The sequence below is a fragment of the Passer montanus genome, unplaced genomic scaffold (genome assembly GCF_014805655.1).
Source record: "Passer montanus isolate IOZ18808 unplaced genomic scaffold, ASM1480565v1 scaffold54, whole genome shotgun sequence".
Taxonomy (NCBI): Eukaryota; Metazoa; Chordata; class Aves; order Passeriformes; family Passeridae; genus Passer; species Passer montanus.
The window spans coordinates 4,213,371-4,233,534 of NW_024370374.1; the positions used below are offsets into that span (position 1 = coordinate 4,213,371).

At 38.9% G+C, this 20,164-nt stretch overlaps 1 protein-coding gene across 3 annotated transcripts; it reads left to right on the forward strand.

Annotated features, from left to right (window-relative positions):
* Positions 1-1,880: 1,880 nt before the first annotated feature.
* Positions 1,881-17,017, forward strand: SLC5A12 (solute carrier family 5 member 12). Of its 3 annotated transcripts, none has more exons than XM_039724955.1 (15): positions 1,881-2,498; positions 4,185-4,250; positions 5,261-5,312; positions 6,582-6,649; positions 7,629-7,783; positions 9,122-9,262; positions 10,459-10,588; positions 10,925-11,013; positions 11,895-12,007; positions 13,081-13,148; positions 13,498-13,584; positions 14,282-14,358; positions 14,580-14,683; positions 14,916-15,037; positions 16,201-17,017. In XM_039724955.1, exons 1-15 carry the CDS (start codon positions 2,142-2,144, stop codon positions 16,357-16,359), a joined length of 1,788 nt encoding a protein of 595 aa, XP_039580889.1. In that variant the 5' UTR covers positions 1,881-2,141; the 3' UTR covers positions 16,360-17,017. The 3 variants fall into 3 exon arrangements, with proteins under 3 accessions (XP_039580889.1, XP_039580888.1, XP_039580887.1); XM_039724953.1 differs by having other exon boundaries at positions 2,142-2,498; positions 14,180-14,358; XM_039724954.1 differs by lacking the exon at positions 4,185-4,250 and having other exon boundaries at positions 14,180-14,358.
* Positions 17,018-20,164: the final 3,147 nt, after the last annotated feature.

Below are 20,164 nucleotides of genomic sequence, written 5' to 3' on the forward strand. Positions count from 1 at the left end.
GCTGGTGGCTGATCCCAAAAACTCCCTGTTGTGATGGCACTGCTCTCACCACGGCCAGAGACATTTATTAATATAACCCTGTAGGTATGAAATAAAACATGCAGAAAATATCCATATCCACACTTAAAAGGAGAGAAGAGCAAAAAGGTGGGGGGGGGGGGGGGGGGGAAAGGAAAAAAAAAGGCAACAGGAACAAAAAACCCACCCTCTCAAAGGCAGAGCAATGCTTGGTTGCTTTTTTGAGAGTGTAACACACTAAGGCACTTGGTCTGTACAAAAGAGAAATATTAACTAGTTTTGATTGCATACTTGGATAGAGCTGTGTGAAAACTCTCAGCATGTTACCTGCACTGACTCTGATCCACACCACGGAATGTGGCTCACTGCTGTCTCCTCTGGCCCCTCCATCTCACCACCAAGGGGTCACAGGTTACACAGTGGTGTGCCGTGGCAACTGCTGCATCCATAACCTGGCTTTCATAGATTTGGGGTCATTGGTCCCAAACCTGCACCTTGATATTTTTAACTTACGGGGACTAAAAGTGTTTTCTCTGTAGGCAGCAATACCTTTAAAAAAGTATCTTTGGTTTGGGGTTTTTGTTTGTCTTTTTTAGCTCTTATTTGGCAATAAAAGGGGAATTTCAACTTCCCCTTTCACCCTCAGTCTCACCAAAATCAGCTATAAAATTGCGCAATCTTTTTTGTTTGTCTTTTTTAGCTCATATTTGGCAATAAAAGGGGAATTTCACCCTCAGTCTCACCAAAATCAGCTATAAAATTGCGCAATCTCCACTGCACACATGGTAAGAAGAAGTCCTTCTCCTGAGCAATGGATGGGAACAGGCAAGACTTCAGGTCTGGACACAAACTAAAATGCTACTGACACAGCAAAACCACCTCTATTTACCAATGACTTAGGAAAAAGATGTGGGGATCCATCCCTAACCGGGACAAGGCTGAAGAAAAGGACTTCTGCTTTCTAAAGCTCTCCCAGGTTACATAATTTCTTTTTTTAAATTTTCTTCACAATACACCCTCCACCCTTCCTTCAGGGTTGTGACTACACACACTACCTCTCTGTACAAGTTAATCCTTCAGGATGACAAGTAATTCTCTGCTTCTTGGGAAAATGTATAGTTATGGCGTTAATGAGGGTAAAATGAATGTTCAATAATTTAAAACAAAAACACAAAAGGAAAACCTAATAATTGAGTTTACAAAATTATGCCAAAGACATAGTTAAGATAAATGCTGCTGTTCAATCTGGTTTTCTATGATTCTGTAGTCCTGTAAGTCCAACAAAGTTTTATATGGATAAATCGAATAAGTAATTTCTCACATGAACCCATAGAAGCTATACTGTAGAAGTCAGTTAGAAATTAGTTTCTAACTGAAATTCACCCTCAGACAGTGCAGCACAAATCACATTTCTGTTCATCTGGAGGTCCATTGGGTTCCCAAACACCAAAGCTGAACTACAGCAGGTGAGGGGGAGCACCATACTTAGTTTTAACCATTAAACACTTCAGTTCTTTATGGCCACCTTAAGTTCCAGAGGTTCTACCCAGGACCACATTGAGCACCTCAATGTACAGCTGCAAAACCTATTGCTGGCATTCAAGATCAGTTTTTAATCACAAGAGGAAACTGCTCCTCTGAAAATCAACTCACTAGTGAGACAACAGGTTTGTACACTGAACTTCCCTTCCTTTCTCTCCCCTTTATATTTTTCTCTATTGCTCTCATTTCATTACTTAAAAATGCTGAGTGATTAGAAAAGAGTTGGATCATCAATGTGCCAAGCTAATGTTTAACCTTAAACTTACACATCACAGATAAAAAGGGATTGTACTACAGATTTCACAGCTAAGTCCCTTATTTCAGCTTGCCTGGCAGAAGCACCCACAGTACTTGGGCCTAAGTGCATTCCTCCTTAACTCATCCTTAGCTACCTTTTCTTTTAACTCCTTAGAACTGAACTGGATTAGAAAAGTGTTCTGGCTGAACACTCTTCCAGTTTATTTTTTGTCATTGCTGAGCTACAGATAAGATTCAGTTTTGCTGTCAACAGAGTCAATCTGGTCAGAGCAGCAGACACAGTAAACCAGAATCTTCCATCAGAGAATTATACAATTGGTGCAATGCCAGACTTTGTAGCTCCAGCAGTAAAAAAATTCGTGACTTGGGACTATGTTGTTTTTGCAGCACTATTTTTAGTCTCTGCCAGCATTGGAGTCTTTTTTGCAGTTAAAGAGAGGAAAAAGAAAACTTCAAAGGAGTTTTTGGTGGGCGGTAAGCAGATGACATGTGGACCCATTGCTTTTTCTCTTACATCAAGCTTCATGTCAGCAGTGACAGTCCTGGGGACACCCTCCGAGGTTTATCGCTATGGGGCATCCTTTGTGCTCTTCTTTCTTACGTATACACTTGTCATCATTTTTACTTCTGAACTTTTTCTACCTGTTTTTTATAGATCTGGCATCACAAGCACTTATGAGGTAAGTAAAAATCATAAAATAAAGGCATTATTCTAGCATAACTAATTATCATGCATATATTTTTTAGAGAAAAATCTTTGACAAAGCTTTCTGCATTGTTTTACAGAACAAATATATTGATACATTAATTATTTTTAGAAATAATTTGCATTATTTAAACCAGTTATGTATATTGCATAATTTGAAATCACAGTCTAAGTGTCAGAGCTCCTTTTATGCACATATATGCACAGACAGGACACGGGTTTACACACAGCACAAAATTAAGTTACAGCTGGAAAATATTTAAGCATAACCAGATGCTTCTGGTCTTTTGAGAATTCAGCTCTGGTTTAGGAAGACAGACTTTAAGAACAACATTCAATACTATCCAATTCAAACTTAGTCTAGATATGGTAATTTTGGCCAAGTTACTATATCTAAGTAGCTGAGGTGGGAAGAAGAGAAAGAAGGTGGCAGGATTGTTTAAAAAAAATAAGAAAGAAAGAAAGAAAAAAGAAAACAAGAAAGTCAGGGCTGGAGAATGAATTCAAGCATTCTCTAGGAAAAGCAATTAATGACTTCTGAATTTTGTAGAGTTTTTTGCCTGGCATTTTCTCTGGAACACATTTTTTCCTCCATAACACAGTCCAGTAGCAGCCCTTATAACCTGCACATTCACAGGACAGCTACTGACCATTTGGGTGGCTTCTTACTCACTTCAGTCAGCTCCTGCAAGTTTGGTTGCTCCTCTGTGGGCAGTTTCAACTAAGCATGAACCGGATGATGAAGCATTATTTTTAGAAATAGGTCAAGTTACATAAATTAGCCATGTATTTATATGGCAGTCTGTGGGGGTTATTATGCAAAAAACATAAGATCAGCATAAGAAAATGAAAAAAAAAAAAGAAAAAAGAAAGATGCTTTGGCAGTACAAAGTGCACAGCCTAGAGACTTGTAAAAAAAAGAAAACTCGTAAAGGCCATGCCTGCTGGGGGGCACATGGGACTGTGGCCCAAGAAGAGCCTCCCTGCATGGGGGCTGCCACAGGGCAGAGAGACTCTGCAGAGATTCCAGGTGGTGATTCAGCCTTAAAACCTGGGCTTTTGGGTCTAGAGAACCACTCACCTCTGCCATTCTTTTGAAGGTGGCAACACCTCTCCACATCCTTGAGCCTGGAAGTCCATAAGATCTCCCTTCATGTCTCTCCATATTGGTGAAGTGCAGATTTGGCTTTAGGCTGAGACAGAACAAGGGGGAAAGCCAGCTTAGCTCCTGCACCAGGGAACTCCTTGCTGCTGCTTCACCATCTGCTCCACCTCCACTTTTGTCACTACTGGAGTCGATGCTATTTCTGCTAGAGATGAGCTCAAGTTTCCTCATTGTAGAGAGTGAATATACTTTCATTTGAAGTTAAAATTTCTTTATCGTTCTTGGGATGTTCCAGTTATTCCTGGCGCAAAGAAGGTACTGATTACTGCAACCCAATACAGAACTTCACATACCTGGTACAGATGAGAAGATTGATTTCTTAAATGTAATTATCATTCTGTCTAATGACATTCCTGCTCTCCTCATTAGCTGCTCATAGCAGCAGTGCCAGCAAGTTTACTTACACAGTAAGGTGTCATTTGGGGCAAACAGAAAGGTAACAACTGTGTCACAGATGCTACATGTGCACTTTACTGAGATTACACTTTTTCCTAGTATTTGGAGTTAAGATTTAACAAGATTGTCCGTCTTGCTGCAACATTGATTTACATCCTCCAGACGGTAAGACAACACTGACTTTTTTTATGCTAATTTCACTCAACATTGATTTTCACGGACTAGTCTCATACAGCACATTTTTTATAATGAGATGTTTTAATGAGTACTCTTTTTTATTAGTTTTTTTCACTTGAACTATGAATGTTAAAAAGAAATATGATTGTATTTTTAACTAACTTCCCTGACTTTTCCTGTTTAATATTAAGAATGCCATTTTAGTTGTCTTTAACACTCAGATGTTGTGCTGTACTCTCATCTTGGTCACATTACGTTCACTGGAAGTCTCTCTCTTCCCAAACAAGTGGATTCTGTCTTTGTTGAGAAGCTGGTCAAGCCTCACTGGATATGTTTAGTTACCCATTCATGACACTGAGGTGAACTATCCTGTTTGAAATCTGCTGTACAAGGTATCCTGGACACATGCCCTGCTAGCTGCAGTCCCATGACGGTCACTGCTGTGACCATCTTGAAAGGTTACATTATTTATGTATTTAATGTAAAGATAGGATTTGATGGAGATTAGGAGACATTTCCTTCTGCATTAATTCTATTTTAATAATTCCCAAACCTTTGGCAATAGATCTGAATGCTTAGTGACTTTGATACTTTGTTTCTCCATCAGTTCTCTCAGATCTCACACATAAAAGGTATTGAGTCAGTTACTTTGAAAGAGATTGAATGGAAAAATGAAAATTTAATTTCTAAGATCAATGCAACTTTATTTCTGTATCACTATTTGTGTTGTCTGGAGATACCATTTTTCTATTTAATGAGGGTATTTCTTCATGTACTTGCCTTAGCAGTAGAGAAATAGGTAATAGAAAGACAGATAATTGTACTTCCCTCAGAAAGGAACTAAACACAAGATTTTAATTTTTAAGGGCTGAAACAGAAAGCCATATGCAATACAAGCTGATCTAAAGAAACCCCTAGATGTAGTATTTTGCTCAGAGCCCTACTCTAAATACAAGTTTTATAACTGAGCATTCAAATACATGATTTTTCTCCTTCAGATTCTTTACACAGGAATAGTGGTCTATGCTCCGTCACTGGCACTCAACCAAGGTGAGTTCTTATGTTGCACTACACTGCTACCCCAAATAACCACACCAGAGGGATTGCTTGAGTAAAAAAAGTAATGAAAATTATAAAAACCCAACCCTTCTCAAAGGTTCTGTAAGAAGGTTTCTGCCTTCACCTTGTAGCTCTGCATTTCTGACTCCCCAGGATCCTCTCACTCCCAAACATTAGCAGGAGCCTCGTGGTTGCTCTTCTGCTCTCCTTCCCACTCAGTACCACCTGAAGAGACTCAAAGCAAACAATTTCCCAACATCCTGACAAAGTCCACAGTACAAGCTGATGATCCAAGACCATACTATGTACTTTGATTCCCCCGTCCCTGTCTCTTGTATTCAGGTTTCCATGGGAATAACTCTTTTCCCTGCAGCCAGAGACTTATGCTGTTCTGCTGTCTGCCCCCAAACTTCAACTAATATTTGCAAACTAGGCATAAAGCATCCATCACTATAGATGAGATCTGTAATTTTGCTGTCATAGGGCACAAGAATCATTATGGCCCAAATCCTGATTTTACCACAACTGACTGGGAAGGGATTGTGAGGCTCTTTTCTTTGTTCGTTATCTGAGCTGCATTCAGAGTGATCCCACCATTCACACAGCGCCCAATTTTCTTCCTCTGTCATGCAGCTGAATTCCACATGAAAGTTCTCATTCATTATTACACCATACTAACTTTGCTAATAAGAGAACCTTTACAAATAGCTTCTGCCCTCACAGACTATGATTGGTGGGAGAGATTTCAGTACCAGCCAGAACAAAATTTGTGCATTTTGTGTAAAGAAACTTTACGAAGCAAAATGAACACAGAAATTTGTTTCCATGAAGCCCATTTTAGCATTAAAGCATTCTTAGATGCAGGTAATGGAATTTACTTAGAGGTTGAGGGTTTTTTCATCTTAGGATTTTTGTGAGTCTCTGAAAAACTTGGTTTCTCAAAACAAAGTTCTGGACTAAGAACAGAAGTGAAGCATTGCTTATAAAGCTCTGTCCCATCAGAATGACATTTTTGCTTTATGCAAGTATTCTTACTTTTGCTTGAAAGTTAATTTCAATTTGAAAGAAAACAACAATGCAAAACAGTATCCAGAAGTTCTACAAAACTTGAACAATCCAGGAAAGCTCCTAACAGACACAAAAGATGAAAATTAGTAATTACTCCTATCCTTTTAAAGCTAAAGGATTACAGCTCTTCTGCTACCTTCCAGATGACTCACACCCACTTCACTAGTAATTTTGTTTTCTTTGGTTTCGCAGTCACTGGATTTGATCTCTGGGGCTCTGTAGCTGCAACAGGAATTGTCTGCACTTTCTATTGCACTCTGGTATGTAACAGACAGAACTGAACAGATGGAACACAGACAGTTAATTCGACCATCCTTTAAACATGACACACTATCAGAGAAGGATGGCTCCTGTGGAGAACACAGAGATAAATTTCTTCCACATTTTGTGTTACAAGGAAGTCTATTTGGAGGAAAAAAAATCCTCTCTAATCCCCTGCTGTATGTCTCCACGTTTAAACCAGACATCTTGAGACAGTGCAGATAAGGAGGCAATAAGCTTCCCCTGTCTTCTTTTGAAAAGATGATTCTTATCTTTTACAAATTATAGGCTGAAAAACACTGCAATGAAAATTGTGCTTAAGAACAAAGCGCTAAAACCTAGGAAGGATAATCAACAGGTCAGAGAGCTTTAATTTTGAGTGGAAGCAACATGAGACTCCAAATTCCAAACCAGATATATTGTATAGATATTTGCAGTGAAGCAGCAGAGCCCTGTGGCTCAGGACACAAACTAATTGCCATTCTCATTGCCACTAATGATTTTTTTTCAATATACCACTCCACTCCTGTTGAAAACACTTATTATGTGCTCCAGTACTGATTTGATCAAATGTGAAAGCTATGGAAGAAGCTGAATGGCAAATTTTCCGGAGCTATTTTTCTGTGTTGGACTAACTGTGGGTTCTGAGAACGTATGGAGATCTATGGGATGTAGGAACTGGCCAAAATTCCCTAAGCATTTGTTCCACACCATGACATGTTCTTCAAATAAAGGAGGCAGAAAAAAAAAGCTTTTCACTGAAAGTCAAATATTCTTCTGTGCCCGTGGACAAACTATTTAGGCTGTGAAATTTTCCGACCTGCAAAAATACGCACTTTGTGGGAGAAGACAGAGCCCTGATTTCCTGGGTGCTGTACATACAGCTCAGGAGCTGTCAAAATAAGGAGTCTTGCTACATTTTTCATACTTGAGCAACAGGAAAGAAGATTGGGGGTGTACAGTTTCTCTTTGTTCCAGGGAGGATTAAAAGCTGTTGTCTGGACAGATGCATTTCAAATGGTTGTAATGGTGGCTGGCTTCGTGGCGGTTTTGATTCGAGGAACTGGCCTGAATGGTGGAGCAACCAAAGTCTGGGAAGATGCCCATGAAGGATCTCGGCTAAACATATTTGAGTAAGAAACAAATAACGCAAACCATTCCTGTCTGTATATTTAGTGTTTAGAAATCATACCTTCAGTAAGCCAAAAATACACAGACTTGTTATTAAACAACCCTGGTGACTCCGAGAAGTCCATTCCTCATCTATTCAGCTATTGGCAATGCATTTGACCTTTAGAAAAGCTTAACTCCTTCAAGAAATCAAAGGTATGCTGAACTGAAGGGGAGATTTGCCATTTTTCCTTGTGCAGCTACAAATGCAGAAAGCTTAACTCCGTCAAGAAATCAAAGGTCTGCTTTGATTGAACTGAAGGGGAGATTTGCCATTTTTCCTTGTGCAGCTACAAATGCAGCACAGTTATTGCCTCCAATTTCATACACAGAATATTCTTAGTTGGGAGAGATCCACAAGGATCAACAAGTCCAACTCTTAAGTAAATGGCCCATAGAGGAATCACAATCAAACATGAAACCTTGATGCCATTAGCACCATGTTCTAGTCAACTGAGCTAATCTTAGTGGCTAATTGTATATATCTTTCATTTTCTATTCCTAAAACAAACACTATGTTTTACTTGCGCTCACCACAGCAGCAGGCAATAGTGCACCAGTGCACTGGGATAGAAATCTGATCTTCCTTTGGCTGTTTGGGGCATTTTTTGGTTAATCAAGGCAAGTCAGTGACAGAATCCAGCAGCAAGGTCAAATGTTATCTGCTGTCCCAGCCAAGCCAAGGAGAACTACAAAGATTACACATTTGACACAGAAAGATATACTTGTGTGAGTTAGATTTGCAGAGTAGTAGAATTTTGTTGTACCAAAGATAACACAGCAGCTGAAGCAATTTCTCATGAAGGAAGTTCTATTATAATTATTATTTATGATTAATAATTAAGTAAAATAAAATTATTAATAATTATTAATAATTACCAAAAGTTTGCTGGATTTTTTTAGAGTTTGGTAAGCAACCTTGTTCCTTACAGAAGATGGAGTCCCAGGCAGAACGGCTTGTAGGTCTGCTACACTATGACACAGGTCGGATGTTTGAGCATAAGCACCCTTATAAATTTGGCTAATCTAAATTAAGTGATTCTCTGACTAGCTCTGAACAATATTTGTTTATCCTGACTCAAAAACAATGTGCTCCAATATAAAAGTAAAACACTTCCAGCCCTGAACACATCAGATGTCGTCTGTTCTGAAAACAGTATTACCAATGCAGAATTTTTGATTCAGATGGTAGGACATACCAGATAGTTCTGAAAAAATCACCTACCTCTTGATGAAAAGAATGTGTTTAAATAAAAAAATTAATTGCTTCTTTCTTTCTTTCTCTTCTTTCTTTCTTCCAGCTTCGATGTTGATCCTTTGAGACGACATACCTTCTGGACAATAGTTATTGGGGGAACATTTACCTGGCTAGGGCTCTATGGAGTCAATCAGTCCACAATACAGAGATGCATTTCCTGCAAATCAGAAAGGCATGCTAAACTGTAAGTACCTGTCATTAACCTATTCCTGCAATCAATCAAGAATTACACTAAGTTTGTAATCTATACTGACAAACAACATGTATTTATATGATAAATAAATATTGGGATGCCATTAGGTGGTAGTAAGCTAATTTTACTCTGACAGTCTTAGTACCTCTGGCTCAAAATTACTTAAGTATATGCAGAGGAAAAAGAGAAATCTATCTCTTGCAGCTTATCAGTTTATGATCAGGCTGACAAACTAACCCTCAGAAGGAGAGTATGGCAAGGATGCCAACACTGAAGTTGTGCTATCTACAACCTCATTGTAAAAACATATCTATTGGAACTCTGTTTATGTTATACAGGATTAAAAGTTGTTATTGATTTGGTGGAGCACTACAATACAAGGTATTACCTAAATAAAAATAAATCTTAATAATTTCTTAAAATTCTGCAGTGTGAGAATAATCAGAATCAAAGAAGAACAAAGTGAATCTTCACAATATAAAGATCTTTTTTGCTGTCTGTAAACCCATTAATTTCTCTGACAGTCATGACTGTTTATGTGCATTCATCCTGTAGAAAATTCAGTGTTTGAAAAGCATTTAGAAGTCACACCAGCGAGAAGATCACTAGTAACAAGTTGGGTTAACCTTTGCTTCCTGGTAGCACACTCTGAACTGGCCTTAGCAATAGATCTTGTGCAAGGTGATGTCCAGACATGATATGAGCTCTTCAAATCCTGGCAGCTCTCGGAACCTGCAGGATTGCTGACCCACAGCCACACAACCTTCCCAGCAGACGCTGTCACCCACATCCGTTTCATGGAACAGTGAAAAACCACCAAGACTGTTACTTTACATGGTAACAGTGACGACAATATTCTGCGTGCTGTAAAGGGAGCAGGCAAAAATCTGTTCTTACAAGGGACAGGAATGACAGACCCAGCTCTCAGTGCAGCCCATTCTGTGCTGAGGTTAGTTGACTCTCCCAGTTCTATGGAGTTGGCTTGGAAATGTTATCCTTGCCTGATTGCATAGGGATGGTGTACTTTTCCTTTTTTAAATTTTTTAAATCTTTCTTTGAATTATACAGCCAGATTGAATTATATAACCAGTTGGGATTAAGAGATCGCCCAAAAAAAGTTCAGAATAAATATCTTGTAACAGTTTTTAATTTATCTTCCATTAAACTGTTTCCCTCTTTTGCCCTAGGGCACTTTACCTGAATTTATTGGGACTTTGGACGGTCCTAGTGTGTGCAGTATTTTGTGGATTGGTGATGTACTCTCATTACAAGAGCTGTGACCCTTGGACTGCTGCTTTCATTTCTGCTCCTGATCAGGTACAGATGTCCATTACAATAATTAGGAGCTGCTTTGGGCTCAGATACAGCACATATCAGGACAATCTAATTTTGTGCAATGCTCTATGTCCTTTCAGCACTCAGGGACTAAGGTGGGTGCTAGATCAGGGCTACAATATCATCTATTCTGGCATTCCTGAAGTATTAATTCAATTGAGTACTTTTGCCAAAAGACATCCCCCCTTTGCTCAAAATCTGAAACCATGTTATTCAGAACAACACCAGAATTTAGCACCATGCTAATAAATATAAAATGCTTTGCTTCCATCACCTTAATTAATTTCTTGTGTTGCTCTTGTGCTCCTTCCATCCCAGCTCATGCCGTACTTTGTTATGGACATTTTTGCTTCGATGCCAGGAGTCCCAGGACTGTTTGTTGCCTGTGCATTTAGTGGAACACTAAGGTTTGTGAATCTGAATTTACATTTTAGCTGTTTACGATAATTTCTTCAGGATCCAGAATGAGGTCAAAATATGAAACCCTACAAAAAGCCCAGCTGTTTCTCTTAGAACATTCTAGGAAGTAGCAATAGTTCTTTGTTGAATTATGTTACCTCCCTGGAGATATTTGAAAGGCATGTGGATGTGGCACTTAGGGACTTAGTTTAGTGGTGGGTAAACAATTGGACTCTGTGACCTTAGGGGTCTTATGCAACCTAAATAATTCTATTATTATGTTTATGATAAAGTCTAACTCCACATGTCCAGTATCTTTTTATCCCAAATACATTTTAGAATAATGTTACCAATACAAAGAAAGTGTAGAAAAACTGAGTTTAACTTCCCAAAATACTCTTGGGAGCTGCTTATGGTGAAACTGTCGTTACTTCAGGTAACTACCACAATATCATAGTCAGAGGTATAAACATTTTCAGTACGTCTATCTGAACTGTATTCACCAAAGACAGGCTCACTCACCCAGCTAAAAGAGTTGGGCCATTCATGGAGGACCAGGGTGGCAGCTGCACATTCTTCAATTTGTGAGGGAGTAAGGTTTTAATTTTGGAACATGTCTATACTTAAGGTCTTTGCAAACTTGTAAAAGGAAGGGTCAGTTAGGATGTGTTCTTATCTTGTTCCATGCCAGCACAAAGCAGAACCCCCAGCAATTGCAGAAGCAGCAAAAACCTCCCCAGTTAAAGTAGCACATATGAAAAATGCTATGAATCATATAGTTCCTGGAGACCATTAGAGCTGAAAAAGAGGAAGAATTTCTATAGAAATACAACTTGATTCCAGATTATATTGCTTCCTATTTACTTACCATTCTTCTCCCTTCCTACAGCACAGTAGCTGCCAGCATCAATGCTTTAGCAACTGTTACCTTTGAAGACTTGGTCAAAAAAGGCTTCCCAAACGTATCCGAGAAGATGAGCACATGGATCAGCAAAGGCTTGTGTGGGTACTCCAGATGAGACCCATTTCTCTAGCAGCAAAGGGCACTGCACAGAGAGACTCCCCCAGAAACAAGAATGTAGCACTTTATAAACCCTCCAGGTGAACATCAGCCTCGGTAGCATCATCAGCACCATATGGCAGAGACACAAATAGAGACTAGCATGAACAGCTACCATTCAAAATCCTTGGAAAAGTGTGGTCTACTGAAAGTATTGGAAAATACTCTTCATAACACAAAAAGAATGTTAATGTAGTTATTACCATATTACTCTATAGTAGTAATTTATTTAGAGTAGTACAGTAGATAATTTCTAGTCAAACTTAGAGTATTGCATAAGCAGTTTATTCAGATTTTCAGAGAAAAAAGTATGAAAACAAAAAATTAAACTCCACAAAATATCATCCACATATCAAGCATCCAACATTATTTTAACTTTTAGGATATTTGCTACAATTATTGCAGTAAGATCATAACCCTTTTATGAATACCATAATAATACTATAAGAATTCTATTAAAATTCAAAAATATAATAAAAGCACCAAAACCATCTATTTTCTATCTTTGTAGCTGCTTCTTCTCCCTTCTTGTTTTTCCACTTACTACTTAGTTTTTTTCACTCTGAACCTAGAAAGATAATTTTTATGTCCGAAACCAAGGTGCGCTAACACAGAAGTTTTGGCTGGCTTTACTCAAGGCTGCTGCATACAGAGTTTCACCTACCATGAAGTTAAAACTGGTGTCAAGGGAAGAAAGCTATACTGTTTTATCATTTCTCAATTCATTTATCAGATTTTAAAAGTGATACTTAAAGGCAACAGAAACATTTCTGTATGAGGCATAACTTCTAAATTAATTTTATTGCTATTGTTCTACTCTGTAAGAAATATCAATCCACCAAACAGCCAACAAGACTTCATACAAGACACTGCTGGGTGTGTAATGGTCTACTCTAAACACCCAATAAGACGTGCCAATTCCTCTCTGCTGGCAGGTCACCTCAGACACTACTGAGCTAGAAGCCATCCCCACCATTACCCAGCACTGAGAACCTCCCTGCCTTGCCTTTTCCAGGTGTTCTGTACGGTGTCCTGTGCACTTCCATGGCTGCAGCAGCATCCCTGCTGGGAGGAGTCGTGCAGGTATTTCTTGCTTCAGAAACGCAATTAACAGAATAGGAATGAACAAAAAATGCAACGAGCTGAGCAAATAATGCTGCCAGCTCTGGTGGCTGCTAGATTAGCCAAACCATTTCTGTGGACATTTTACTAAGAATAAGTAGGGGAGAAAAAAAATCCCCTAACTCCTTCATTATCGACTCACTGCTAGGAAACAATGCTGAACATGATTCTCTCTAACTGTGCCCTGAAATCACTACCTATCCCTTCTCCCTCACCATTTTCCCAGTGAATATTACAAATCAAAATCAGAACTGGCCATGCTTCCCCTCAGCTGCTGCCCTGAACTCCTCTTTCTTCTCTGCACCCACAGGCTTCCCTCTCCATCCATGGGATGTGTGGGGGACCCATGCTGGGATTATTTACTCTGGGAATTGTGTTTCCCTGTGCTAACTGGAAGGTAAGCAAACAAAAATCCTGTTCTAAAAGAAAATCTCTTGGTGTTTTTTGGTTAAAACTCAATTCTGAAAATTGTTTGGGTCCTTGAGCTGCTTTTCAGATTTAGCACCTTAGGATCCAAGATCTATTTATACCTTTTTCCTGCCTAAATTTATCCTGCTGAATTTAAGTCTACCCAGCTGTGGAATACCTGGTGATTAGATTCACATGAAGGCTTGTTAAATTTTTTTTTCCCTGAGTTTCATTAAGAAGAAAATATTATTCAATACTTGCACCAGCCTTGGGATTCCCGGAGTGATTTCAAAAGCTTTGCCTTCCTTCTTTTATTCAAAAAAGCTCATTCCATATTGCCCCATTGGGATTCCCATCAAGGTTGGCAAAAGTAGAACTAAAATCTGTATCACAGCTTTAAGCACACTTCTGCTTCAACTTTTACAAACAGAGACCACTAAACCACCATGTTTTATACCTTAGTTGAGAGAGAACAGAATTTATTTACACCGTAACCCATCATTAGCTACTCCTGGCTAATTCACATTCACAGAAAAGCACTTTGCATGTATCATCTTTAACAGTATCTTTCTATACTTGCCAAGGGTGCTCTCGGAGGCCTCTTAGTTGGGATCAGCTTGGCTTTTTGGGCTGGTACTGGCTCTTTCATTTACCCTGCACCACCAACAAAGTCCATGCCTCTGCAGCTGTCTACCCTCAACTGCACCCTGGCTAACAGCACGGAGGCACTGCTAACAGCAGCTCCCACGCTGGCTCCAGAGAGGTATTTTTCCTATTGTTACCACTTAAGCCTATGTTTTGCCAAGTGTGCCCCCCCAGCCTGCAGCTGGGGTGCAGGCAGTACTGACAGGGCAGGCTGGGAGTGCAGACTGGTGCCAGATGACACACCAGCTGCAGCTTGAGCTGCACTGTGCTGGTCCAGTCAGGCAACAACTTCAATGCAGCTGATGCTCATCACTGGCTGCTTCTATCACCTCTCCACAGGCCTCTGCTGGCAGACACCTGGTACTCCCTGTCCTACCTGTACTTCAGTGCCATTGGCTGTGTGGGCTGTGCCATCACAGGGCTGTTGATAAGCTTTATAACAGGTTGGTGTTCTAAACATACACAGACATCTATATACACACACATATATAAACAATCATACCTTTGCATCAACTGACCTGGCTGTTAAAATGCTTTTAAAAAGTCCAGTAGATGACTTGAGACAGACTCAGAAGAGGGCAGTGGGCTCTGATCCTGCTCCCCCATCTCATGGTCTGAGGCTCCCAAGGCTCATACCCAGCTATCCGTAGACTCAGTACTATTTTCTTTTTGCAGGACCTAGTAAAGGAGAAGACATCCCACCAGTGCTAATTAAGCCAGTTTGCAACCTGTTTTGCTTTTGGTCCAAAAGACTCAAAATACTCCTCTGGTGCGGTGTGCGACACGACAGCCCAGAGGTGAGTGCTGACCCCATCAGCTCGGCCCTGCTGAGACCCAGGAGCCGTGGGAACACGGCCGTGTGCCCATGTGAGGGCACGGGCTGAGCACAGAAATAACCAGCCTTCAACAGCTGCTCTTGAATCTCTGCAAGGGATGCTGCATAAGCAGCACAGACTAGAAACGGTATCAGCCAAACCCTGGTCAGGAGTAAGTTACCTGTTGTTCCCATTTTCATCAAATATGGGGACTCAGGCCCTCAAAAAACAAACCTCAGGAAAACCAGGAGCTCACAGAACCAATGCCTTGGGAAGCTGACCTAGAGCAGAGGCTGGACAAAGATAAAAAATAAAGCAGGGATTTATTAAAAGGCCTCAATGGACACACCTTGGGCAGCACAAAAGCCCAGCCAGGGCTGCACCCAAGATGAACCCAAATGGTCCCAAAATGCACAAGCGCTTACGGGGTCTCTCCCTGGGATCAGTTCTGTTCCATTTATTGGAGTTAATTGTCCAATTCCAGCTTTAGCCCCTGCAGTCCCATCCTGCTTGTTTTTCTCTTTCCAGCCCACAGGGTTTGTGCTCTTGGGGCTGAGATTTGGATCATTTGTCCTTGGTGCCCAGCTGGAGCAGGAATTGTTTTGTCTCCCTATTCTGTGAAGAGAGCTTACCAACACGTAATATGAACCTCAGAAGTACACACTAAAGCAGCACAGAATCTGAAAAACATAAAAGCTGAAACCTGAGGCATCAAAACAGGGTCTGATCTCCCCCTCCCTGCTGGGACAAAACTGCACTTGACACCCCAGACAGTTCACCAAGCTATTGCCTTGCACCAAGCTCAGAGAAAAGGACTTTAGAACTCACACTCTCAAAGCTCTCTTGCTGCTGTCATCCCCACCACCACAACCCCTGAGGCTTCTGCCCTCCAGTGCAACACCAGAGCAACAACCAGGCAGTGCTGCAGTCACCAGCATCTGAGCTGCTCCTTCCCACCTCCTCCTCCTCAGCAACAGGGCCAGCTATTCTCCAGACGCCCCCAGGCTTTGTAGCTCATTAAAAAGGCATACAGAATGAACACTTTTTTTCTTCTTTCACTGTTTTCATAATTTTTCTTTAATCAAAGGAAAAAAGCAGTGAATACAGGCTTCAAACTACAAAGGTATTTTCTTTTTTTTTTTCAGATGGACTTTGGGAAAAAACTGCCTGAAGCTGCTGCAAATAAATCCAGAACAGATAACACCTTCAAGAATAATACCAACAAAGAAAATAACCACCAGATCCGTGGTTACAATTCTGAGGAAAATTCATATACAAATATAAGCAGAGAATCTCGCCTCTAGAAGCTGAGGGACAAGGGACGTTTAATCAAACTTTAGTTCTTCAGCTTCAGAAATTAATAACTTCTTTTACTGCGCTTACCAGCTTATAGGTGACCAAGAGGGAGCAGTTGCTCTCTATAGCAATAAAGGCCAGATTTTTGTTCACAAATCTCTTGGCAGACCTGGGAAATGATGGGACAATTGGGTTTTGGAAGAACTGATATTTCAGAAGAAATGTTTTATCAATGTTGTTGTGGAAGCTCCCACTCAGACAGAGCTACAATACAACTGCATCACATGCTCTATTCAGCAACTAGTCATTGAAGGGAGTGTGAAAGAGTGAACTTGAGATCAATTAAGACTTCAGAGAAGTTTGTGAGATATCTCACTAAGGTGAGTCTGCGAGCTGCCCTCTGATGGAGGGAGAGAAGAGAGGCCAGGCTGAGCCTACACCCAAGTACCACAAAAAATCTCCTCACAGGAACCCCATACAAACCAGATTGGTCTTTCAGTCACTGAGATAACTGTGTTTGCTCCCTCTGGGGAATTCAAGTTTTCTTTATAGCTTCTCATTGTAAAAGCCATAGGACAGAGTAACAAATTTTACTTTGAATTCAGGATACTTCTTCATCTGTGTTAGTTTTCACCTCAAAATGATGCAATAAAGAAAAAAAACCAACATTGAATGGTGATCATGCCTCCTAACTGATAACTCATGCTGAATTTTGAAAAAAAAAGACACAATTAGGCAAAATAATCTGTCTGGTACACTGTCTTGAAAGCAGAGCACACTCAGCGCTCTCTTTCAGTGAAACATATTTCTTTGAAAATTTGCTGGTTGAAAATAAAAGCCAACAGATCACCTCTCACCTTGATTAACTTCTGGATATAGTTTTTCAATAAACATTTGTTTTAGAACAAAATTCACAAGTGAGTGAAGCTGAATGAAAATAGCAAAGCCAACTCAAGGACCCACCTGATACATTTAGCTTGTATTTCTCTGAAGAGCCCTTCTGTTGCTTTTGCTTTATCAATGACCACCTTTATGATGCAGATGTATGTCAATCTGGTCCCTTGAAGTTACTTCCCCTGTCTGGGTTCATGCTCTACCACTGGAAGTACTCCCAGGATTTTAACTAGAGAAGAGAAATAGCAGTCTGCAAATGACACTCCCTTGCTTGCATGGAACAGTTTGTCAAGAAACTGAGAACCAAGTCAATATTTGTGTTAATCCCTTTTACACTGCTTTTATAATCTCATTAAAGCTTACAGCTGAGCCTGGCTGTAAGACAGCTGCTTGCTGTCTCATGTGGCATGTTTTTCCTTCCTGCTTCCACACTTGGGATTGCTAGCAAGGTGAAGATGGAAACTCAGTAAATACTATTGTACCATTTCTATCTCATGGGCACACAACTTACTGATTAGGTTGTGTTAGGGAAGTCTGACTACCGTTCATAAGGATGTAAAGTAATTCCTGAGTGGAAGTGGTTCAAAACACCAGTATGAAGCCATATAGTCAGATGGAGGATGATAAAATTCTCTCTAGTCATAGTTGGAGGGTATCTGATTCAACATCTGGAACTCTGAAGACAACCAGGTCTTCCCTGAACATTTCCTAAGAAACATAAAGCTTACACTTACAGCAGCATCGTTTCACAGCTTGGCAGCACTGGATGCACCACAGGCTTAGCATCTTCTCAAGCCATTTGCCACAAGAGAATCTTCATTTATCCATTTCATGCCAGAAAAAAAGTGAGTTCAGTTGGCTAGAATGGCATTCTCTCAAATGCTATTGAAGAAATATCCTGAAGGACTTTTCTTCAACTGTTTCAGGACTGATTTTGTTACAGCTAAAGCTGCTCACTGAGCTCAGGTGTTTTCTGTGTTTGTAAGAGCCAGCCTCAGCATGACACTAATTCCAACACATGGATCATACACGACAACGTACGATGGCCAAAACCAGCAGTTCATTATTCATCCTTCCAGCAAGATTTAAGGAGAAGTCCTAGCAAAACTCGAACTTAGAGAAATTCCCATTCCATTTAAATATTCATGACAGCGTTGTTTAGTTATCTTCTCATTTCCTCCACAGGCAGATTTAGCTTTCTTTTTACTTCGAGATGAGGCAACATTTAAAACTCAAAAAACCCTTGAAAAATGACTAAAACTCTTCAAAATCACATCATTATACTCCACAAAAACCCTTTATCCTCACAACATTTAAAAAAAAACCCTCAAAACTTTATAATCTCATATTTGAATAAAACTATTCTAAAAAATTTCCTTTATTAATAATAAAATAGATTTTTCTTCCTTACAGGTCTCCAAAACCAGTTTTTACAATTATCAAAATTGTAAACTCTTCAACTCTTGGAAAATTGTAAAACTTTTCAGTCCTTTCCACAACCTTTCAATTTAATAACAAATTCAAATTATATTACTAGTATTATTTAAAAAATTAAAATAATTCAAAAAATATTAATAATACCTTATATCATTAGCTTTCATATGTTTATACAATTTTGCAACACAGAACTAACCTATATTTTACTTCTCATATCAAAACATTCTTCACTTCCCAAATTCATAACAAAAATATTACAAAAACAAATAAACAATCATTATTTCAAACACTTTACCAAACATTTTCAAACAAACAAAACTACATCATACCTTTTTTCATCAAAATACACAAACACACAAATATTTCACTTTTCCAAAAACCAAAAAAACCCCCATTATTACTACTTACCTTAACTATCAACTTGTACAACTTCCTACTTCTACAAAAACTGTTAACCCTCAAAAATTATAAACTTTACAACTAAAACAAATATTAACAAATACCAATCTTTTATGAAATTAAAAATATTAATATATCTAGTAATACTTTTTTGAATACAATTTTTACTTCTACACACAAAAAAACAACCATATTCACCAACACTTTCTGCAAACTTTTCCTTCATTAAATATACCCCAAAAAATGAAAACAATAACCCCACACACAACTCAAAAAGTAACCACATTTTTAATAAATTTAAATATTCACCACACTTTTTCCTCAATCCTTCACAAACCAATTATTAAAAAAACACACCACATTCTAAAATGCATTTTAAATCAACAAGCAAAAATAACCCAAACAACACCTGAAATAAAATTAAACAAAACTTTATACATCCTTAATTTTTTACATAACTCATTTACAAAACCTAATCCTCCAATTTTTAGACACTTCTTAAATAACACAGAAATGAAATTTTTTAAAAATCACCCAATGTTAATGAAAAATTCTAAAACAAAAATTAAAACACCATTTCCACAAATAACTTAAAACAAAAATTATAGTTATATTTCCACAAATACAAAACCCAAATAAATCCCCACAAAAACCATAAAATCCTATCACACTCAAATTCACTCCAATAATTCCCAAACAAAAAAACCAAACACACAAACATAAACCACACAAAAAAACTACAATTCATACCAAACATTCCCTATTCAGCCTACAAATCTTAAATTTTATATTAACATTTAGACTATAAAAATTATTAATATCATAAAACTCTTTTGACAAAACCATAATATACACATCTAAAAATCCTAAAATATCTGAATTTATAAAATTAAATATTAAAAAACTAACTTAATACCTTATAATTAACCAATCCCTAAACAAATACAAAAAAAATTTACTCTCCACTTCCTGAGCCATTGATTCTTCCAGAGGCAGGTCTAGCCTGTCCACTTTGGTTGAAAAACTGAGATTATTAAACTAGGCACAGATAAATCCTACAAGAGATTAAGAAATTGTTAGTCA

Coding starts and splice junctions, on each gene's coding strand:
- SLC5A12 (XM_039724953.1), top strand. CDS start 2,142: ATGCCAGACTTTGTAGCTCCAGCAGTAAAAAAATTCGTGACTTGGGAC. Junction 2,499..4,184: donor GCATCACAAGCACTTATGAG/GTAAGTAAAAAT, acceptor ACTTTTTCCTAG/TATTTGGAGTTAAGATTTAA. Junction 11,014..11,894: donor GCATTTAGTGGAACACTAAG/GTTTGTGAATCT, acceptor CCCTTCCTACAG/CACAGTAGCTGCCAGCATCA.